An 18,960-nucleotide genomic window follows, 5' to 3' on the forward strand; every position below is an offset into this window, starting at 1 on the left:
TTGCCCAACATTACCTTGTGTTTTGTTCTGCTGTCTTTGACGTCTTGGGTTGTTTGCGGTTGTCTCTTCAGCTTCGAGAAAGTCAAATGGTAGCAGTAAGTTTAATAATAATAATAATAATAATAATAACAACAACAACAACAACAATAATAATAATAATAATAATAATAATAATAATAATAATAATAATAATAATAATAATAATAATAATAATAATAATAATAATAATAATAATAATAATAATAATAATAATAATAATAATAATAATAACAATAACATTAACAACATAAATAACAATAACAATAATAATAATAATAATTTTATTAGTTATTATTTTTTTTAGATTTTTATTAGTTATTATTTTATTAGTTATTTATTAGTTTATTTCAACTACCACTATCGCAGGTGATACTAAATTACAGTGGTATGGTCATAACACATGACGAAGTTATTTGCCATAAATATCACTGGTAACGAACGGTTACAAACTCATTAAGCCTAGAGGTCATTCCTTAAAATATATCAGTTCTCTGTGTACCCGATCTCAGAGAGTTGCCATTGCTTATTGTATCGCTTCTAGGAAAAACATAGCTCAGGGGAGGAGACGTTCTAGCTTTGGTCGCAAATGAGCGACATAGGCAATCCCGGCGTTCAGCAAGGGACCCGAGTCCAGAACTGTGAAGGGCGGTGATATACTCGACCTGCGAAAATATGATGCGCATCGCCCTCCTCTGAACTGTTTCAAGCATGTCTGAAAGATAGGCAGAAAGCCCAGCCCATACGGGCGCGGCATATTCAAGGACAGATCTAATTAGTGAACAGTTTCTATGGAGTGTTCTATTCCTTCCTTCTGCCCCCTCTGGTTTAAGCTCGTACACTGGGCTATCTGGTGCCTTTCGTTTAACCACCACATGAACCTTTTCTTCCCAGTAACTTCGAAGCTTGCCTGGACCTCCACGAGGGTTTAGGTTCCGAATTAAGACCCTATCTCCAGGTTCTAGTACTGAAGAACGAACTCTCTTGTTGTACTGAATGCAATTTCTCTGACTGCTTTGTGTGGTTGTCTTAAGTACCTGGCTGTATGCTTGTCCCATCGCAGTTTTCCATCTCTTGTAATATTCTGAGTGTGAAGCTTTGTCTTTGTCAGAGTCGAGGCCAAACATAAGGTCAATTGGGAGTCTTGGTGAACGGCCCAATAGTAGTTTGAACGGCGCAAATCCTGTTGTTTCGTGTTTCGTGCAGTTGTACGCATGTACAAGCTTATGTACATGGTCCTTCCAGTTAGATTTGTACATTTCAGGAAGTGTTCGCATCATTCCTAGTAGGGTGCGGTTCATTCTCTCGACCAGTCCATTTCCCTGAGGATGGTACGGGGTTGTCCTAGAATGCATTACACCTGTCAATTTCTCTAGGTGTTTAAACAAGTTGTTTTCAAACTCCGCTCCCATGTCGGGATGTATTTTGCCTGGATAACCGAAACGCGGTTATATATCTTATATCTTATAACTCGTTATATATCTTTTCTGCTGCAGTCGTGGAACCCTTGTTCTTGGTGGGATAGGCCTGTGCATATTTCGTGAAATGGTCGACAATTACAAGAAGATACTCATATCCACCAGAACTCCTTTCAAGATGTACATAATCTATAGATACGAGTTCAAAGGGAGACGAGGTGACAATTGGCTGAAGGGGTTCCCTTGTGTGCCTGGAGGGGTGTCTTTGTTGCAGATAGCGACATACGTTAGACATATAGTGGTCAATATCTCTTCTCATGTAAGGCCAGTAGAATCTATCTTTAGCTAAGGCTAGAACGCGATCAGTCCCAAGATGTCCCATTTTGTTATGCAATTCTCTTATTACATTCGATTGAAATGCCCTGGGGAGCACTACCTGCTCTGTGTGGCGAAGCAGTGCCTTTTCATCTATATGGAGATTGCTATACTCTTATATGTACTTCCTTACTTCTGGTGATTCACGACGTCTGACGTCTGGGTCGCATGTTAGCTGACATGAGTTCCATGATTCGTTTAATGTTGGGACCATCACTTTGTGCTTTAAAAATGCCCAAGACCTTCACTTCATTTACAAGTAAACAGTCCATATCGATGTTTAGCAAATCTTGTTGATCCGTTACACTAGCCAAAAGAATGGTGTCACCAGACCCAAGTGCCGCTACTGACGAGAGTGTAGTCGACAGATCATCTTGGTTGATTGTTGATGTGCATGTTTCCATGAACTTATAAAAGCTTTCTGGTAGCCTGGAGAGACTATCCGCATCTACGTTCATCTTGCCAGGGCGATATTTGATGTTAAAGTTATAATCTGCGAGTTCTCCTACCCATCGCAGACCTGTTGCATTGAGCTTGGCAGTAGTAAGAACGTAAGTGAGCGGATTGTTATCAGTGTAAACTGTAAACTCTGGTGCATAATATAAGTAATCACGGAACTGCTCTGTAACGGCCCATTTGAGAGCTAAGAACTCCAATTTTCCCGAGTGCAGGTGATAATTCCTTTCTGCTGGCGACAATGTCCGAGATGCATATGCTATTACGCGAAGGGTACCATTTTGTTCTTGATAAAGCACTGCACCCAGTCCACTTTGCGAGGCATCTGTGTGAACGATAAATGACGATTGATAGTCTGGATAAGCAAGAATTGGAGGGCTAGTTATACTCTCAATTAATGAATCTAGGGCTTGTTTGTGCTCAGATGTCCATTCTACCGGAGACTTACGCGAAATCTGGTTATTGCCTTTCTGATCACTGTAATTCTTTGATTCTTTCAGTGTTTGTTTTTGTTGAGGTGCCCATTCTCTCGGAGACTTAGGCGTGGTCTTTGCATTAGTAGGCCGTAAATAGGTTTAGCGGTCTTTGAGAAATTCGGAATATGGCGACGGTATATCCCTAATAATCCCATCAACCGCCTAACCTCACCTACGTTCTGTGGGACCTCATCTTGCCACTCTTGCACAGCTGTTGTCGCTTTGGGGTCAATGCGGTAGCTGTGTTGGGAGACGATCCGTCCAAGGAAGGACACTTCTCGCTTGAATAAATCACACTTTTTCGGTTTAAGCTTTACTCCGCTGGAAATTCGCAGGAGCATTCTTTAGACCGAATGGGATTCTAACCCACTCGTAAAGACCCCATGGAGTTATAAAAGTCGTTAGAGGTTGACTGCCTTCTGCTATGAAGCCCTGGTGGTAAGCTTTACCCTGATCGAGGACACTAAACCACGACTTCCCTCCCAGATTATCAAGAGTTTCTTGGATCCTAGGAAGGGGATGACGATCCGACACGGTGCGTTTCTTCAGCTCACGGTAATCAACACACAGTCTCATTCCTCCATCACGCGCACACAAACGACACTACTCGAAAACGGCGACTTAGAAGGCTTAATAAATCCCCTGTTCAATAAACGTCATGCTTACACAACGGTCTTATTTTGGCTCTGATGGTCTCATCTCTAATGCCTGTCTCCAACGCGTGCAAAAAAGGCTTTGTACTGAATGTGGATCGTATTTCATCCCGCCAGACTCTTTTGATGCGAATGAGATTTTTTGTCGAACGGTTAAAGCTCGCATTAGAAATGTTTGTGCGGTTTCCTCGGTCTCCTGCCTCATATTGGTTAGCTTTTTTCGTTAAAATGGAAACGGAAAATCTTTCTTAGTTGTGCTAGAGATATATCGCCTAAGCTCTCTAAATAGCTTCGCAACTGTAAACCAGGCTGCACGGATCGTATTACCGACGTAACTATTTCTCTTTCTTTGTAACCCTTTTCCACCGGTTTCGATCTGAGAGACTAACGACTGATACGTTAACTTTTTCTTCTGCCCCGGCTCCCCAATTATCCCTTGAATTTTAAAATCCCTATGGAATATATTGGTGGCTGTTGATGGTTACTCGCTGGTTAGAGCTGATCGCACATACAACTCTGGTGGCGGGCTGCTAGTTTTCATACCCAGCCATATTTCCTTCAAAAGGCGCGTGGATCTTGAGTTTGAAGGTATTGAAGCCATTTGGCTTGAGCTCTTATTCCCCCGATCTAGCCCGTGCTTTGTTTGTTTTATTTACCGTCCTCCTTCTTCTACTTCTGCATACATAGCTCTATTGGACGAAATGTTAGCTCATGCTAGCTCAGCAATAAGCCAACAGGTTGTGGTGCTCGGTGATCTTAATTTTGATCTCCTCGAAAAGCCTCTTCCTGCGCCAACCAAGCAGTATTTATTCATTATTGATTCGCTTGGTTATCAACAGCTTATAACCAAATCAACCAAGCGAAAAAAACTTCTGTACTGAATCATTTATGCATGACTTGTCACTTGTTCCTTGGAGCACACTTGATATATACGATGATGTAAATGATGCTCTTGATCAATGGTATAAACTATTCAATGACATTCTTACAGTGCACGCGCCTATTAAAGAACATCGCATAAAGCGCCCTCTTAAACCTGATTGGTTTAATGCTGAAATAAGTGCTGCAATTAAAGCGCGCAACTGCCTCCACCGCATTGCTACTTCGCTGAAAACAGACACCTCTTGGAGTGAATATCGCCGCGCGCGAAATCATGTTGTTCACTTAATAAGAAAAGCTAAAAAGACCTTCTATAATGATGCAATTAAGAACAACCTTGAAAATCCAAAAAATCTTTGGAAAATAATACGTAACATCTTTCCATCAAAACATGTCAATCTCCCTAATCGCTTAACTGTTAATGACACTTTATACGAAGACATTTTTGATATAGCTTATTCTTTCAATGAACATTTTTCCAATATATCTTCTCAAGTTTCTATTGATGCTGTCCCTGAATTTCCGGACTGGTCTGTCCTAACTAATTTTATTAATTCTAAACATCAACCTGGTTCCTACTTTTCAATTCCTCCGATTTCAGAAGACTTTGTCCTTAATAGCCTCTCTCGTTTAGACATCGGTAAGGCTGCCGGGTTTGACGAGTTGAACGGATTTTTTTATCAAATCAGCAGCTCCTGAAATTTTTCGCTCCTTGACTAAAATCCTAAACCTGAGTATTTCCTTTTGTGTTTTTCCTGATCCTTGGAAAAGTGCGAAAGTGTCACCACTTTTTAAGGATGGGTCTCTTTTTGACCGTACGAATTTTCGTCCCATCTCCGTACTTTGTATCCTATCTAAAGTTCTGGAGCGCCACACTCATACTAGCTTTTATTATTTTCTTACTTCACAAGACCTTCTGACAGATTTTCAATTTGGTTTCTGGTGGTTCCGTTCATGCGAACTGGCCACTATAAATCTTTCTGATTCCATTCTAAAGAATATGGATAATGGACTTCTAAGTGGTATGCTCCTGATTGACCTGAAGAAGGCTTTTGATTTGGTTGATCACAACACCCTCCTATTGAAGCTTGTTTTGTATGGGTGCGATGAACTAACACTCAAATGGTTTAAGTCTTACCTTTCTGGACGCACTCAGAAAACGTGCTTCAAAGGAGTTTTATCGAATGCACTACCCATTAATGTGGGAGTTCCTCAAGGCAGTATTCTCGGTCCTTTGTTTTTCCTTCTATTCATCAATGACTTGCCCCTTTTTCTCTCCTCTGACTATGTTACCGATACTACAATGTTTGCAGACGATACCACATTTTTTATTTCCGGCCCCAGTGTGCCTGATGTTGAACTTAAACTAAATAAACTGGCAGCTGATGTACATAAATGGGCTACACTCAATCGTATGGTACTAAACACCAAGAAAACTAAATCAATGTTAATTGGTTCCCACCAAAAAATATCAAATCTGGCTGAATCCTCTCTTTCAGTAACTTTAAACAGTTGTCCAATTGAGCAAGTGAACAGTGCGCGGGTTCTTGGAGTGGTGTTTGATAACCACCTCACCTGGGAACCTCATGTCGAGCACTTATGCAAAAAGATTAACAGCCGCATATCCCTACTACGCCGTATTGCTCCCTTCCTGACGCCAGTTGGTGCAATACATTACTACAATGCCTGTATTCATAGTCAGTTCCTCTACTGTGCTAGCGTTTGGGGCAACTGCTCACAAACCCTCCAGATTTTACTTCTACGCTCTCAGAAGCGCGCTGCGCGCACTATTTTGTCTGCAGATTTTTCCGTCCCGTCTGTTTCGCTCTTTTCTTGTCTAAACTGGCTCCCCATTTATGATTTGATAAAGCAAAGGAAATTATTGACTCTTTTTTCAATCCTTATTAATCCGGATTCCCCTCTTTGTTTGCGTCTAAAGTTTTCTTTTGTTTCGCATGAACGGAGAACGAGATCGTCGACTTCACACAATCTCGTGCTCCCCCAGCCCAGGACTGATGCTGGAAAACGCACCTTTTCCTTTTCTGCAGTTTCTCTTTTTAACCTTCTACCCCTCAGCCTTAAACAACTTGCTGACTCCCGTATTTTAAATCCCAATCAACTACAAAATGTTACAAGTCTTGCTAAAAAAAAGTCCGTGATATTTTCCACTCTCACCTTAACTCGGTATCTCACTTAGAACAACTTTTTTGCCATACATGCCGTTTTTATATCGACTGCCGCTGCTACTTTTCCTAAAACCGGTTATCCATTCTCATGTTAATTGTTATTGCATGTTGATTAATGTTTGTCTGTTTGTACTTGTTTCTATGTTGACGTCTACCTGTTTTTGTAGTTAGTTTTTAATTGCTTTATCAAGATGTAGTATTAGTGATGTCTTGTATAGTTTTTTGTTGCTTTATCAAGATGTAGTATTAGTGATGTCTTGTATAGTTTAATTTCCAAGTTTCCCCTTTGTATTTCCGTAAATGTCTAACATATTTTTTTATTATTATCATAGGTACTTAGATATAGGGAGGGCCATATATTATAAAACTGTAAAAGGTTAATATGAAACCCTCGTTAAATAAAGTTTATTGTATTGTATTGTATTGCCTTGTTTGGGAGCGGTGCCGAGTTGATTCTCGGTAGCCTGTTGTTTGAGTTGTAGATTGCTCAATTCCTTTTTAAGTTCCTCAAATTCCGGTTGAGTGTCTTGTGTCGATCCCTCCAAACCTGGAACTCCGAAAAAAAAAAACAATTGCATCGTCTAGGTATTCGATTTTATCTTCTTCGGTTTGGGGAGCTTCTGTTTTTTATTCAATCTCCTTGCGGATTAATTTTAACAGGCTCATTTTAGTTTTCCCATCAGTCGCCGATTCAATTTGCCCCAAATGGGCCCAAAACTTCGCCAATGAATCCCGGTCAGCTGAAATCAATTTCCCTTCTAATTTCAATTCTTTCTCTTCAGCCATCTCGGGAAATGGAAACCACAACAAGCGTTCAAAACAATAATTTCCAGCTACTAAATCTACCACTTAAACAAACAATGCAAACAAAACACATTCCTCAAGCGTCCAGATATATCGTTTTCAACTTAAAACACATACCTCTATCGGCGCTTCCAGCACCTTTACCTTCAACAAATCCCGTTTCTACACCTTTTCGACAAATCTTGATCTCTCCGTTCCTTTTTATCCAAATACCATAAGAATAACTTGTGTTGACCAGTTACTGTTCACGTTGAGATCCAGCATATAATAACCACTCAACAACTTGAATCCCTAAGTCTTGAACCATAAGATTCTTTCCAACTCCTGTAGATGTTTTCCCGTCTGAGCCCCCAAATGTAAAGTAACTAATTAACCGATAAAATATGTAAATCAACCTTGCCACGAATATCCTTCATTGCCAACGACTCTTGTTGGTTATGCGTACAAAACACTACTAAGGTTATCCTTAGGTCACTTGATATCCACGCGTCAAACTTAATCTTTAACTATTACATCGAGTGCGTGACGTAACTAAGTAAATATCTATCTTAACACATGGAACAAGTATAATCCTGTTTGTCTTGGTATAAATCCCATGTTCAAAGTGCCAAAAAGATCGCTGTTCATTCGTTTGTGAGCTGGGCTTTCTGAAATAAAGGATATCCCTGGGAATAGGTGAATAGGTTTTCGGATCGGCGGATCCGGCCTAAAATGGTGTACGCGAATAAGGGATTTCTTAAAACGTTCCGGATCAGACCCTTATTACCCCCCCCCCCCCCCCCCACCGCCCCCGCCCCGAGGGAAGGGGGGTGGGCTAAATGGGTGTGTAACAAAAAAAATGTAAGAGCTTTTAAAAAAATGTGTCGTATCAAGATCACTAGAAGAAAACAAACGTATCGTGTTTCTCTAAGATAAGCCCCTGTGAAGATGATACACGGTGAGAAACATCAATGCTCGTCCCAGCTCACCCCTGATTTTCCCTGCATAAAACCTTAAAAATAAAAAGTCGTAAAAACAACACGCAGAGTTGTTTTTTTAACGATATTCCGGCAGGCCAATACCTGCCTTCTTCAGGTTATAAATGAGTTTATACTGGCATGTTACAGCTAGTATATATACCATGTTCATTGATGATTGACTAGCAGCAGGAGAGCATAAGATAAGAGAGGGACACTTTGGTATTACCCGCGCGCCATGCCGATTCCGAATCCGGCTATTTTTAGTAACCACCACCCCACCACTGCGCGTGAGGATTTGCTCCGTTTATTTTGTCCTACTGACCCCGCGGGTTGCGTGTTGTTGTTTTGCCATTCGAAAGGAATGAAAAGAGATCATGTAAAATAACTCGGAAGAAGAAAACAAGTCTAACTTAAATTACCAAGATTGGCAAATATACTCACAGAAAGCTAAATCCTTGAATAGTTTGACTGTTTTGTTTGTCTGAGCGGCGAAGTCAAGTGAGAAAGAAAAAACCGACGAGCGATAAAATGGCTGTGATACTGCGTTTGATTCAAATCCCGACTCCAGCTCTCCAGCTTGTATAATAACAACATAATAATATAACATATAATAATAACAACATCAAAGAAGTACAGTAGTATCTTCCTCTTTATTTTCTCACTTTAACAAAAGCTCAGATACTTTAGCTTGCTGGCTTTGATCATCACAAAAATGCATTCCCTCGCTACAAGAATAGTTTTATGAAATGTATTTTTCTTGGATTCCTTCTAAATTCATCGGAATATTCACAAAAATCAATATTATATCTAATGCTTAACTTACAGATTTCGTTTGACCATTAGGCAGATTACGAATGTTGAGAAACCACGGAGAAGCCGCAAGTTAGAGCAAAAACGGTGATTGAAGCACGAGGTTTTCCGCTCTTTATTTTGAATGAAGTCTCGTTTTGGAAACCTTGCAATCCTCGAAGTACTACATCCCCTTAATAAACCGCAAGTGCCCGTATCCTTGATGCTAGAATGACAAATAGGGTGTTTTTTTTTTCGGTTTCATGTCACAAAATAGTGGCAAACAACAAGATGTAAATGCCAAAGCGCGGGGGTAGGGTGAGTAAAAATGCTCAAGCGCAGTGGTGGGGTGGTGGTTACTAAAAATAGCCGGATTCGGAATCGTAATGGCGGGCGGGAAATACCAAAGTGTCCCTCTCTTATCTTAAGCTCTCTTGCTAGCAGCAGATAGAGGCTGTCCGGTAGTTTTATTCCTACGTTTTGTAAATCTCCTGGATCCCACGTGCCACGCTGTGTAAGGAGGATAGGACTTGCTTGACATGTCACCAAAAGAAACGCGATTGCGTGACCAAATTTGCCTGGGTAACACGTGACAAGTAAAAGGAACGCATGCTTGCTAAATAGAAGGAGGACTCGCTAAACGTGACTTGAAAAATTTTAATTGCGCGACATATTGCGTGACAAAACCTGCTTGGGTTACAGGTGAGAAAAGGATCACATTCTTGCATATAAACTTGTGAATAGAAGAAGGGATCGTTCTAAACGTGACTTGGAAAAGTTTACTTGCGTGACACGTGACATGTAGACGCGAGCTTGCGTGACACGTGTGTATTTATTGCGCACAGGGTCAGACTTGCGAGATGTTGCACGTAGCTGTACACAACATGGTTTGGTGGAAAAAATTACATTAAGACTGGTGCAAGTGAGTTCATATAAGTCATCATGGATGGATGTGCAAGAATATATTTGCTAACTTGGATTGTCCTGCAGCAAAAGATAGTTTTTAGCAGCTATGTCGACGTGATTGTATCACAAGCCCGAGGACAAGATACTGCTAAATGTCATGAATCTAATTCCACGCTTCCCTGCAAATCGATAGAGTATGCACTAGAAAGACTGCAAACTACCAGTGATGGGACCACTCTTAGAATCTTTGTCATGGACGAGATATATTGGATAAATAATTCCGTAATTATTCGACAGCCAAATCCAGACATAAATCTATTAATCACTAGCAGATATGACATAACATGGATGGAGTGTAATCGCACTGACGCAGGGATAGATATTGGTCTCCGCACGCTCAACCTTTCAGCTTATAATGTGGAGTTCTCAAACATTGCTTTTAAGAACTGCGGTCCAGTCCGCGCTGCTGTGGTTCTTATATGGAACGCGCGTAATGTCTCATTTAATCATTGTGAATTTGTGGATAATACTCAAGCGGCGATCAACGCGTTTGACAGCACATTGACAGTTCACTCGTCTTCGTTTATACGGAATAGCTATAACGAGCGCGCAGGGCAGCCCTGGCCCGTGTTTGAGCCTGGTATTGTTTCCATGTCGGGGGCGATAGGGTATCTACTGAGGAACGCATATGGTCTCTCTTTGACAATTACCGAATCCTACTTCTATAATAACACTGCAGTCGTTCACGATGATGATTTCTACGTGTCTGCTGCCATGAATTATACACAGTATAGTGAAGATGGTGGCGCTATCCTGGTTATTCTAACCGGTGGTACCGCGAACTGCAGCGTCAGGCTGGACAGACTGAACATCACGGAGAACTCGGCCACTTATGGGGCTGGGGTATTCATCGCGACGGGGGGTTATTCCAGAGACAACGAGTTCATCTTTACCAATGCTGCCCTTCATCGTAACTGGGCATCACAGGCGGGTGGGGGTCTATGCATTGCGCAGTGGGATTACTCCTTCCAGTCTCGATTTATCTTCAGGAATATTACCATTATTGAAAACTTTAGTAGGCGGGGGGCGGGCGTAAACGCTTTCTTTATGAGCTTTTTTGGTGACACGGATAACGTGCTAGAATTCACTCGACTTCATGTGGAAGGAAACTTCGCAAAATCATCTCCCGCGTTCCGTCTGACCTCCTCTCTCCCTTATGGTAACCCTCCCGACCTCGTTCCCGTTTTCACTAATTGTACCATCACGAAACACGTGACCAACGCTCGTGAAGGGTGTACGTATCTCGCGCCAATCACCGCGCAGAGGATGAGCCTCACTTTCGTGGGTCGGAATGTCATCTCCCATAATCATGGAGCGGGCGGGATGGACATCGAGTATGGACTCCTGCACGTGATCGGAGAACTCGTCATTGAGCATAACACGTGCCAGAATGCAGGTGCACTCAAGTTATGGGGTAGCCAGGTGGTGCTTCACCCCGGAAGCCATCTCGCGTTTTATCAAAACTTCGGTGGACTGGGAGGGGCTATTTCTTCCGAGACTTTTCCAATAAATGAGGTTATTCATGAGTACAATGCCGACTGCCTTCTGACCTATTCCGAGAGCCTTGTTCCCCCATCAAAGTGGGAGGTAAATTACTCGTCACCCTTATTATAATCATCATTATCATCATCATCAATATCATCATCATTATTATTATCATTATCATTATCATCATAAGTAGCATCTTCATCATTATTATTAATATTATTATTATTATTATTATTATTATTATTATTATTATTATCATTATCATTATCATTATCATTATCATTATCATTATCATTATCATTATCATTATCATTGTCATTGTCATTGTCATTGTCATTGTCATTGTCATTGTCATTGTCATTGTCATTGTCATTGTCATTGTCATTGTCATTGTCATTGTCATTGTCATTGTCATTGTCATTGTCATTGTCATTGTCATTGTCATTGTCATTGTCATTGTCATTGTCATTGTCATTGTCATTGTCATTGTCATTGTCATTGTCATTGTCATTGTCATTGTCATTGTCATTGTTATTGTTATTGTTATTGTTATTGTTATTGTCATTATTATTATCATTATCATTATTATTATTATCATCAACCCACATCATCAACAAAATGATCACCATTATCATCATCATCACATCAACATTATAATCATTGCATCCTAATTATAAACATCAATAGAATAATTGTTTTCATAAAAATGTAATAGCGAACATTCACAAATCGATTTCTGACAACACTTTTTCTCTTTTAGACCAACGTGACATTCGTCGGGAACGGCGCAATGCTAAAAGGCGCCGCCATCTACGTATCCTCCCTCTCTTCGTGCTTGTGGGACGAGGAATGGCCGCACTATAACATCAGCAAGTCCCTACGATGGAACGACAAATTCTACTATCGGGATAACTACTTAACAGGAAGAAATATGGAAAAGCGCTTGATAGGTCCTGAATACGATATAGCAACAGACACAGCGACTCTAAGGGGCAAGAGCGTCGACAAGTCACAGAGGGTAAGGGCAGACTGAGGGGGGCACTATATGTATACAGGTAGGGAGGGCGGAGGACTCAGCGACAATAAGGGGCTAGAGAGTCAATGAGGGTGGAAAAGCGAGGGGGGAAAGGAGTGCTACATTTACTTAGATGAAGAGGATAAAATCGCGGGGGGAAGGGGAGGGGTGACCATATATGTACACGTAGGGAGAGCGGAGAGACTCAGCGACAATAAGGGGCTAGAGAGTCAATGAGGGTGGAAAAGCGAGGGGGGAAAGGAGTGCTACATTTACTTAGATGAAGAGGATAAAAGCGCGGGGGGAGGGGAGGGGTGACCATATGTATACAGGTAGGGAGGGCGGAGGACTCAGCGACAATAAGGGGCTAGAGAGTCAATGAGGGTGGAAAAGCGAGGGGGGAAAGGAGTGCTACATTTACTTAGATGAAGAGGATAAAAGCGCGGGGGGAGGAGAGGGGTGACCATATGTATACAGGTAGGGAGAGCGGAGAGACTCAGCGACAATAAGGGGCTAGAGAGTCAATGAGGGTGGAAAAGCGAGGGGGAAAGGAGTGCTACATTTACTTAGATGAAGAGGATAAAAGCGCGGGGGGAGGGGAGGGGTGACCATATGTATACAGGTAGGGAGAGCGGAGAGACTCAGCGACAATAAGGGGCTAGAGAGTCAATGAGGGTGGAAAAGCGAGGGGGGAAAGGAGTGCTACATTTACTTAGATGAAGAGGATAAAAGCGCGGGGGGAGGGGAGGGGTGAACATATGTATACATGTAGGGAGGGCGGAGGACTCAGCGACAATAAGGGGCTAGAGAGTCAACAACTAACATAGGGTAGGGGTGGGGAGCCGGGTAACTACATTTAAACATCCAAACATGTGGGCATTGGTTTTAAATCGTCTCATAGCTTTCACCTGGCGAGAATATGAAAATGCAACTGCAAGGTCTAGACGAGCTTGGTCACCCTGTGTACACAATCGTGACCCTCTCAGAGACTACCACGCCCGACCTGCAATTCCCCGGCAAGCTCTCTATTCAGAACCCCCTCCGCATCCTCTCGCCGATAAGCAATGACACAGTCAGGTTCTCCTATAGCGTGAGCAAACGACGCTACTCCTTCCTACACAACTTCACTCACCACATTAGCATAACGGGCGTGTACTCTACCCATAATCTGGACTACAGCCTCCAAGTCGAGGCTATACCGTGCTGGCCTGGGCACAAGTTCCAAGATGATCAGTGTGTTTGTGACAGTAGCATCGCTGGTGTAGTCAGGTAAGCTCTTTATGACACCTACAACAACACCCATTATAATAATCGTAATTTTCGTGTAGTAAAACAATCATCTTTGTAAAAACTCGAATATGTTACTATCAAAAATCTAAGAATCGAAAACATCATTTTTGCATTCATTAAACGTGATGTCGTTAGAGCTGATTCCGTACACCCGCATACACCTTTGAACATAACACAGCACACGTACATGGAACACGTACACGTCCACGTAACACGTAACACGTCCACGTGACACGGAACATATTCTCGGCGCTCTTCATTTTGAATGGCATAATTTCTAAATTGCTTTCCCTTCTACAAAATATTCCATTCTCTAAGACCCTTCGTTTGAAGCTTACGCACAAAAGGCGTATAATTGAGAATTTTTTCCTTAAATAAAACCCATAACTCGCATAGAGATTCCCGTCCTTTTAAAATATAACAAATTCTGTGAAATATATTTTGAAACTACTCAGCCCCCACGACCCAGGATTTTTTTAAGTTTGGAAATTTTCCGGGATAAGGACCTTGAGCAACGACGACGGCAAGGAGACGCGTATACGAAATTGCGTATTTGCTTAGAGCTTGATTATAAAAGCTAGTATCCACAGGAAACCCAAAATGGTTCGTCTGAACAAGTCAGCTTTCAAACAAAATTAAAATCAATCCAATTGGCGATAAAATGAAGGAGAAAAACAAAAGAAAAGATGAAAAGTAGAAAAGAAGTAAAAAGTAAAAATAAAGAAAGAACAATTGGCCGAGGATCGAGCTTGGGCACCATCGGGCCATCAGAGACAAAAAAAGACCATACATCCAGACGTCCGCTGAATCACCGTATGGCAGCTAAAGCTTTACGGCTAGGCTGGAGATTTCGGCCCAACACCGCTATCTAGCGAACTGTGTAACACACAGGCACCGAGGCACCCGCGCATTAATAGGGAGGCAATAACCAGGTTCCTAGCCCTTAAGACCTTAGTCTTATACGGTTACGCCACACACAGCTCGCTGTGACGTAGGGTGAAAAATATTGAGACCTATCTGGGCTCCTTTGGCCTCTTGGGAGTGACAATGCCATAACGAGGTGTAATAGTCATGCACGTGTACATGTATTTGATAGAACAAAGCTCAGCTGAGATAGCAAATACCAAATACTGACGTGACTAAAAAAACAATAACGTCGTTACCGACTTGACTTTTCGAAATTGTGCCGGATAAATTAACCATGCATCACAAAGAAATTTGCAGTTCAGCTCGCGGTATCTCTAGGTTGATTATCTGTCGAATTTCTCACCAAGGGCCCTCAAAATGCTAAATTTGGATGTTCTCGCATGACAGCATTTGTTGTAAGGCTGATACTCGATCATGAGTGTTGCTTCCATAATTGAATTAAAGACAAAAAGCTGTACAAATTTGGACAGCAGGTTCATTTATTATATAATTTCTACTTCATCTTTTTTCTTCTTTCCCGTATGCCAATGGATGGAAAAAGGAGACAGGTTCATTAACCTACAACATTGTTACAAGTTACAATTTCCTTTGTATTTTATTAGTCCGAAATCATTTATTCAAACAAGTTACGTTTAGTTATTTAAACAAAATACGCAATTCTAGATAGAGAAGGAAGACACAATTTCTTACAATGGCCATCGGTTCCTTGTATTCCAGAATTATTTTCAAAACACAAATAACGTGAGACCGAAATGCGTATACCCAGATTTTGGCTTTTTAAGGTATTTTTTCCTTGATCATCCTTGCGCTGTGTATGGGCTCAGGGACGAATAACTCAAATTTCAATGACACTTTACAAAAAGTCGCATCAATTTAAAAAAAAAAAGTCGCAGTTTATATTTTGTTTGCTATTACTCACAAAGAACTTAGAGAAATTTTCCTCCTTATTAGGTGTGCGAAAAGCATCCATTTCCATCGGTTGATTTGTGGAGGCTGTTGCGATATTTCTGATTTCATTTGGTAACTAAAGTACAAAACTTTGTTTTTAGATGGTTATTCTGAGTTTGTATCGCATGACTTGTCTTCCAATAAATCCTCCGTTAACACAGGTGCGATGACAATGGCCGCGCGGTATACCTAGATGAAGGGGTCTGGGGCGGAGTGTTCCATGATCGCCTTGTGACGTACATCTGCCCCTACCAGTACTGCTACTGTAATAAATCTTCTAAGGAGCAAGTCGGGTGCCGGTTTGATCCAGATAATGTTGATAGCCAGTGCGCGCAAGGACGGACAGGATTGTTGTGCGGTAGATGTAAGGATGACCTAACAGTTGGCCTCAGGCCGGGTGAATGCATCCAGTGTCGGCACAGCGGATGGATACTTGTGGTAGTATTCATCACTGTCGTCGTCTTGTGTATCGTAGTCATCTGGCTCAACCCTGGCATGTCCAAGGACCTTCGCGGGCCGCTGTTTTTCTTCCAAATGCTTCCTTTTATCTTCATCCCGAATGAAAGCGTCGGCTCCGTGGTTACCGTTGTGTCGTACTTGCTGGAGTTCGGTGGTCCGCTCGTCTATGTGTGGAAGACGTGTATTGCTGAAGGCATTGATAACTTGTTCTCGGTGGCGATGGGTTATATGATGCCGTGCACGACATTGTTGATATTCCTGGTGGCGTACATTCTGAGCCGTCGCAGAATCATCCGAATGAAGGTACGAAAGAAGCACAAGATATTACCGCTTTCTATGACTGCCGTAGCGGGCATTGAGACATCCCTTCCGTAGCGGGCCTCTAAATACTTGGGGAGGGAGGGGGGGGGATCACGAGCCGAGTTCGAGATGCACGAGTTCGAGTTGTCCAAGTTCGAGCTAGCCAAGCTCAAGTTAGCCTCACTTTATTGCAGTTATTATCATTCGGCTCTTTTTAGGGATCGGATCAATCTACATCTAAAACCTAACCCATTACTTAAATGTAAAAGGAGCCTTGTGCGCAACCCAAACAGTAGACACTATTATATATATACTGTGAAAACTAAACCTAAAACTTATTTTGAAGATGTAAGCAAAACACGTCATGTATATATCGTTTATAGGTACGCAAGCACTCAAGTCTACAAGCATTCTGGGTCCTCATGCTGTTCATGTACAAGTACATCATCGAGACCACCATGCGCCTACTGCACTGCCCTTTGGTCGATAACAAGATGGTGTTTTTCTATGATGGAAACGTGCAGTGCTTCCAGGGAAGACACCTAATAGTGTCCATCGTGGCGCTGCTTGTGTTGACCTTCCTAGTCATCCCTCTACCGATCGTCATCGTCTTGCTCACGCGTGGCTACTGGAAGGTAGACCCCCAGTACTTCAGTACCTTGACGGAGGGGCTGCAGTCTCATTGCTTGTGGTGGTGGGCGGTGGATCTCGGCAGGCGTATTCTTATTGTCGGGGTGTACGTGTTTGTACCGCGCTGGAATGTCAAACAGGTACATAGTTAAGAATGCAACCCATGCTAGTTATGCCCAAATTCAAAACCTTCTGTTCGCCCTAGATTTGCATTGCGCGAAAATAGAGATAATTCATCAAAATAATGTAATAGTCGTGTTCGTTAATCAGAAAAATGGAAAGGTTCACAAAAAAAGTGGTACTCGTTTTTTACGTCTTTGATAAGGCTTCTATAGTGCAGACTCTACACTCGGAAAATCAACCCTGCAACACTAAATACAAAACCGTGGCGAGCCTTGAAATACCGGGGGCTTAGGTTAGGCACGATACAGCATTAAGAAAACTTATGGATTTCCTTAAACAATTAGGGGTGGGGGGAAGGGCACATGAGTTTCCTGGGCCCTTTTGACGCAAAGCACTCAAATGACTTAGCGGACAATAAACACGTGTCGGAGATATGCTCCAAGTCTTGCTTGCTGTGCAATACACATATTTCTAACTTCATGTTTGTACTCTCCCTGTACCAGCTGTGGATGACGATGTCATCTCTGCTTATCCTCACGGTTCATAGCAACGTGCAGCCATACACAAGCGTGCGCACGAACGTGACCGAGTCCTTGTACCTCCTGGCGCTGTGCGTGCTAAACATCGCTCAGTTCATCCCCGACGAAGACACTAAAAGCAGTGTCAGCGCTACCATCCTGTGCATCGCGACCATTCACTCCTCAATAGTGATTTTATACAAGGCGTACCACTTCTTCCGCAAGAGAACGAGGTAATTGGGGGTATGATCAAATGACGCACAAAACGCGCACGACACGCAACACTCTTGGCGCTACAACACAAAACGGGTACGAAACACACAATACGCTCGGCGCTAGCAACATAAAACGCGTACGACACGCACAGCGTGTACAACACAAAACGCACATGACACGCAATATGCAAAACACGACGGCGTACAACACAAAACAAGCACGACCACAGCACACAAAATCACGGCGCTATAGCACAAAACGCGCACAGCACGTAACATGCAAGGCACGTACAACCCAAAACAAGCACGACCACAGCACATAAAACTCACGGCGCGTCAATAACACAAAATTCACACGTAACGTAGCGTGCAAGGCGCGTACAACACAGAACAAGCACGACACGCAAAATGCGCGGCGCGTATTGCACAAAATTCGTCACTCTCGTATGACTGAATGCTTTATTCTCTCCTATTTCAGTATTACTTGTTCACCGTGTTGTCATAGCAAGCTCAGGTACGGTTCTGTGGATGAACCGGACAAAGTCGACAAAGACCAGCGTTCAATGCATGACGCCGAGATCAAGGACAGACAAGCTTTGTTTGATTCGGTGTTCGCTTCAATAGACAATGAGTAATATAGAAATTATCAAAAAAAGAAAAATAATAGAAATGTGTTTTTATGCTTCCTTGGAAAGCCGGAACGTATTGCGAAGCCAACGCTCTGGACGAAAGGAAACAAGCCTTTTAAACCTAAAAATGATTTTGATTTTAAAATGTGTATAGTGTATATTTTACGATACGATCCCAAATAAAAGATAAAGGAAATTCTAGACTTAAGACTTATTTTAACAGGGTATTACTCAAAGCTTTATTCGGAGAGGACATTATTCTGGGTGGGTGAGCTAGCACAGCCGGCAGAGTAAAAAGAGAAAAAGACGAATAAAAACTTGAACGGTATAGGCCTTGCAAAATGGTGTGAAAGTGTCATATCCCTGCTTACGGGGTCTCAATGTGTATAATCTTGATATTAGTGGCGTTGGGAGTTATTTT

General features: G+C 42.1%; 1 protein-coding gene across 1 annotated transcript; it reads left to right on the plus strand.

The window, feature by feature from the left end:
- The first annotated feature begins 9,494 nt into the window (after positions 1-9,494).
- Positions 9,495-18,740, plus strand: LOC116603702. The gene is made up of 7 exons (XM_032365292.2): positions 9,495-11,584; positions 12,246-12,503; positions 13,402-13,769; positions 15,827-16,427; positions 16,808-17,194; positions 17,681-17,928; positions 18,389-18,740. Exons 1-7 carry the CDS (start codon positions 9,974-9,976, stop codon positions 18,543-18,545), a joined length of 3,630 nt encoding a protein of 1,209 aa, XP_032221183.1. The 5' UTR covers positions 9,495-9,973; the 3' UTR covers positions 18,546-18,740.
- The last annotated feature ends 220 nt before the right edge of the window (positions 18,741-18,960 follow it).

The sequence above is a fragment of the Nematostella vectensis genome, chromosome 1 (assembly GCF_932526225.1).
Source record: "Nematostella vectensis chromosome 1, jaNemVect1.1, whole genome shotgun sequence".
NCBI lineage: Eukaryota > Metazoa > Cnidaria > Anthozoa > Actiniaria > Edwardsiidae > Nematostella > Nematostella vectensis.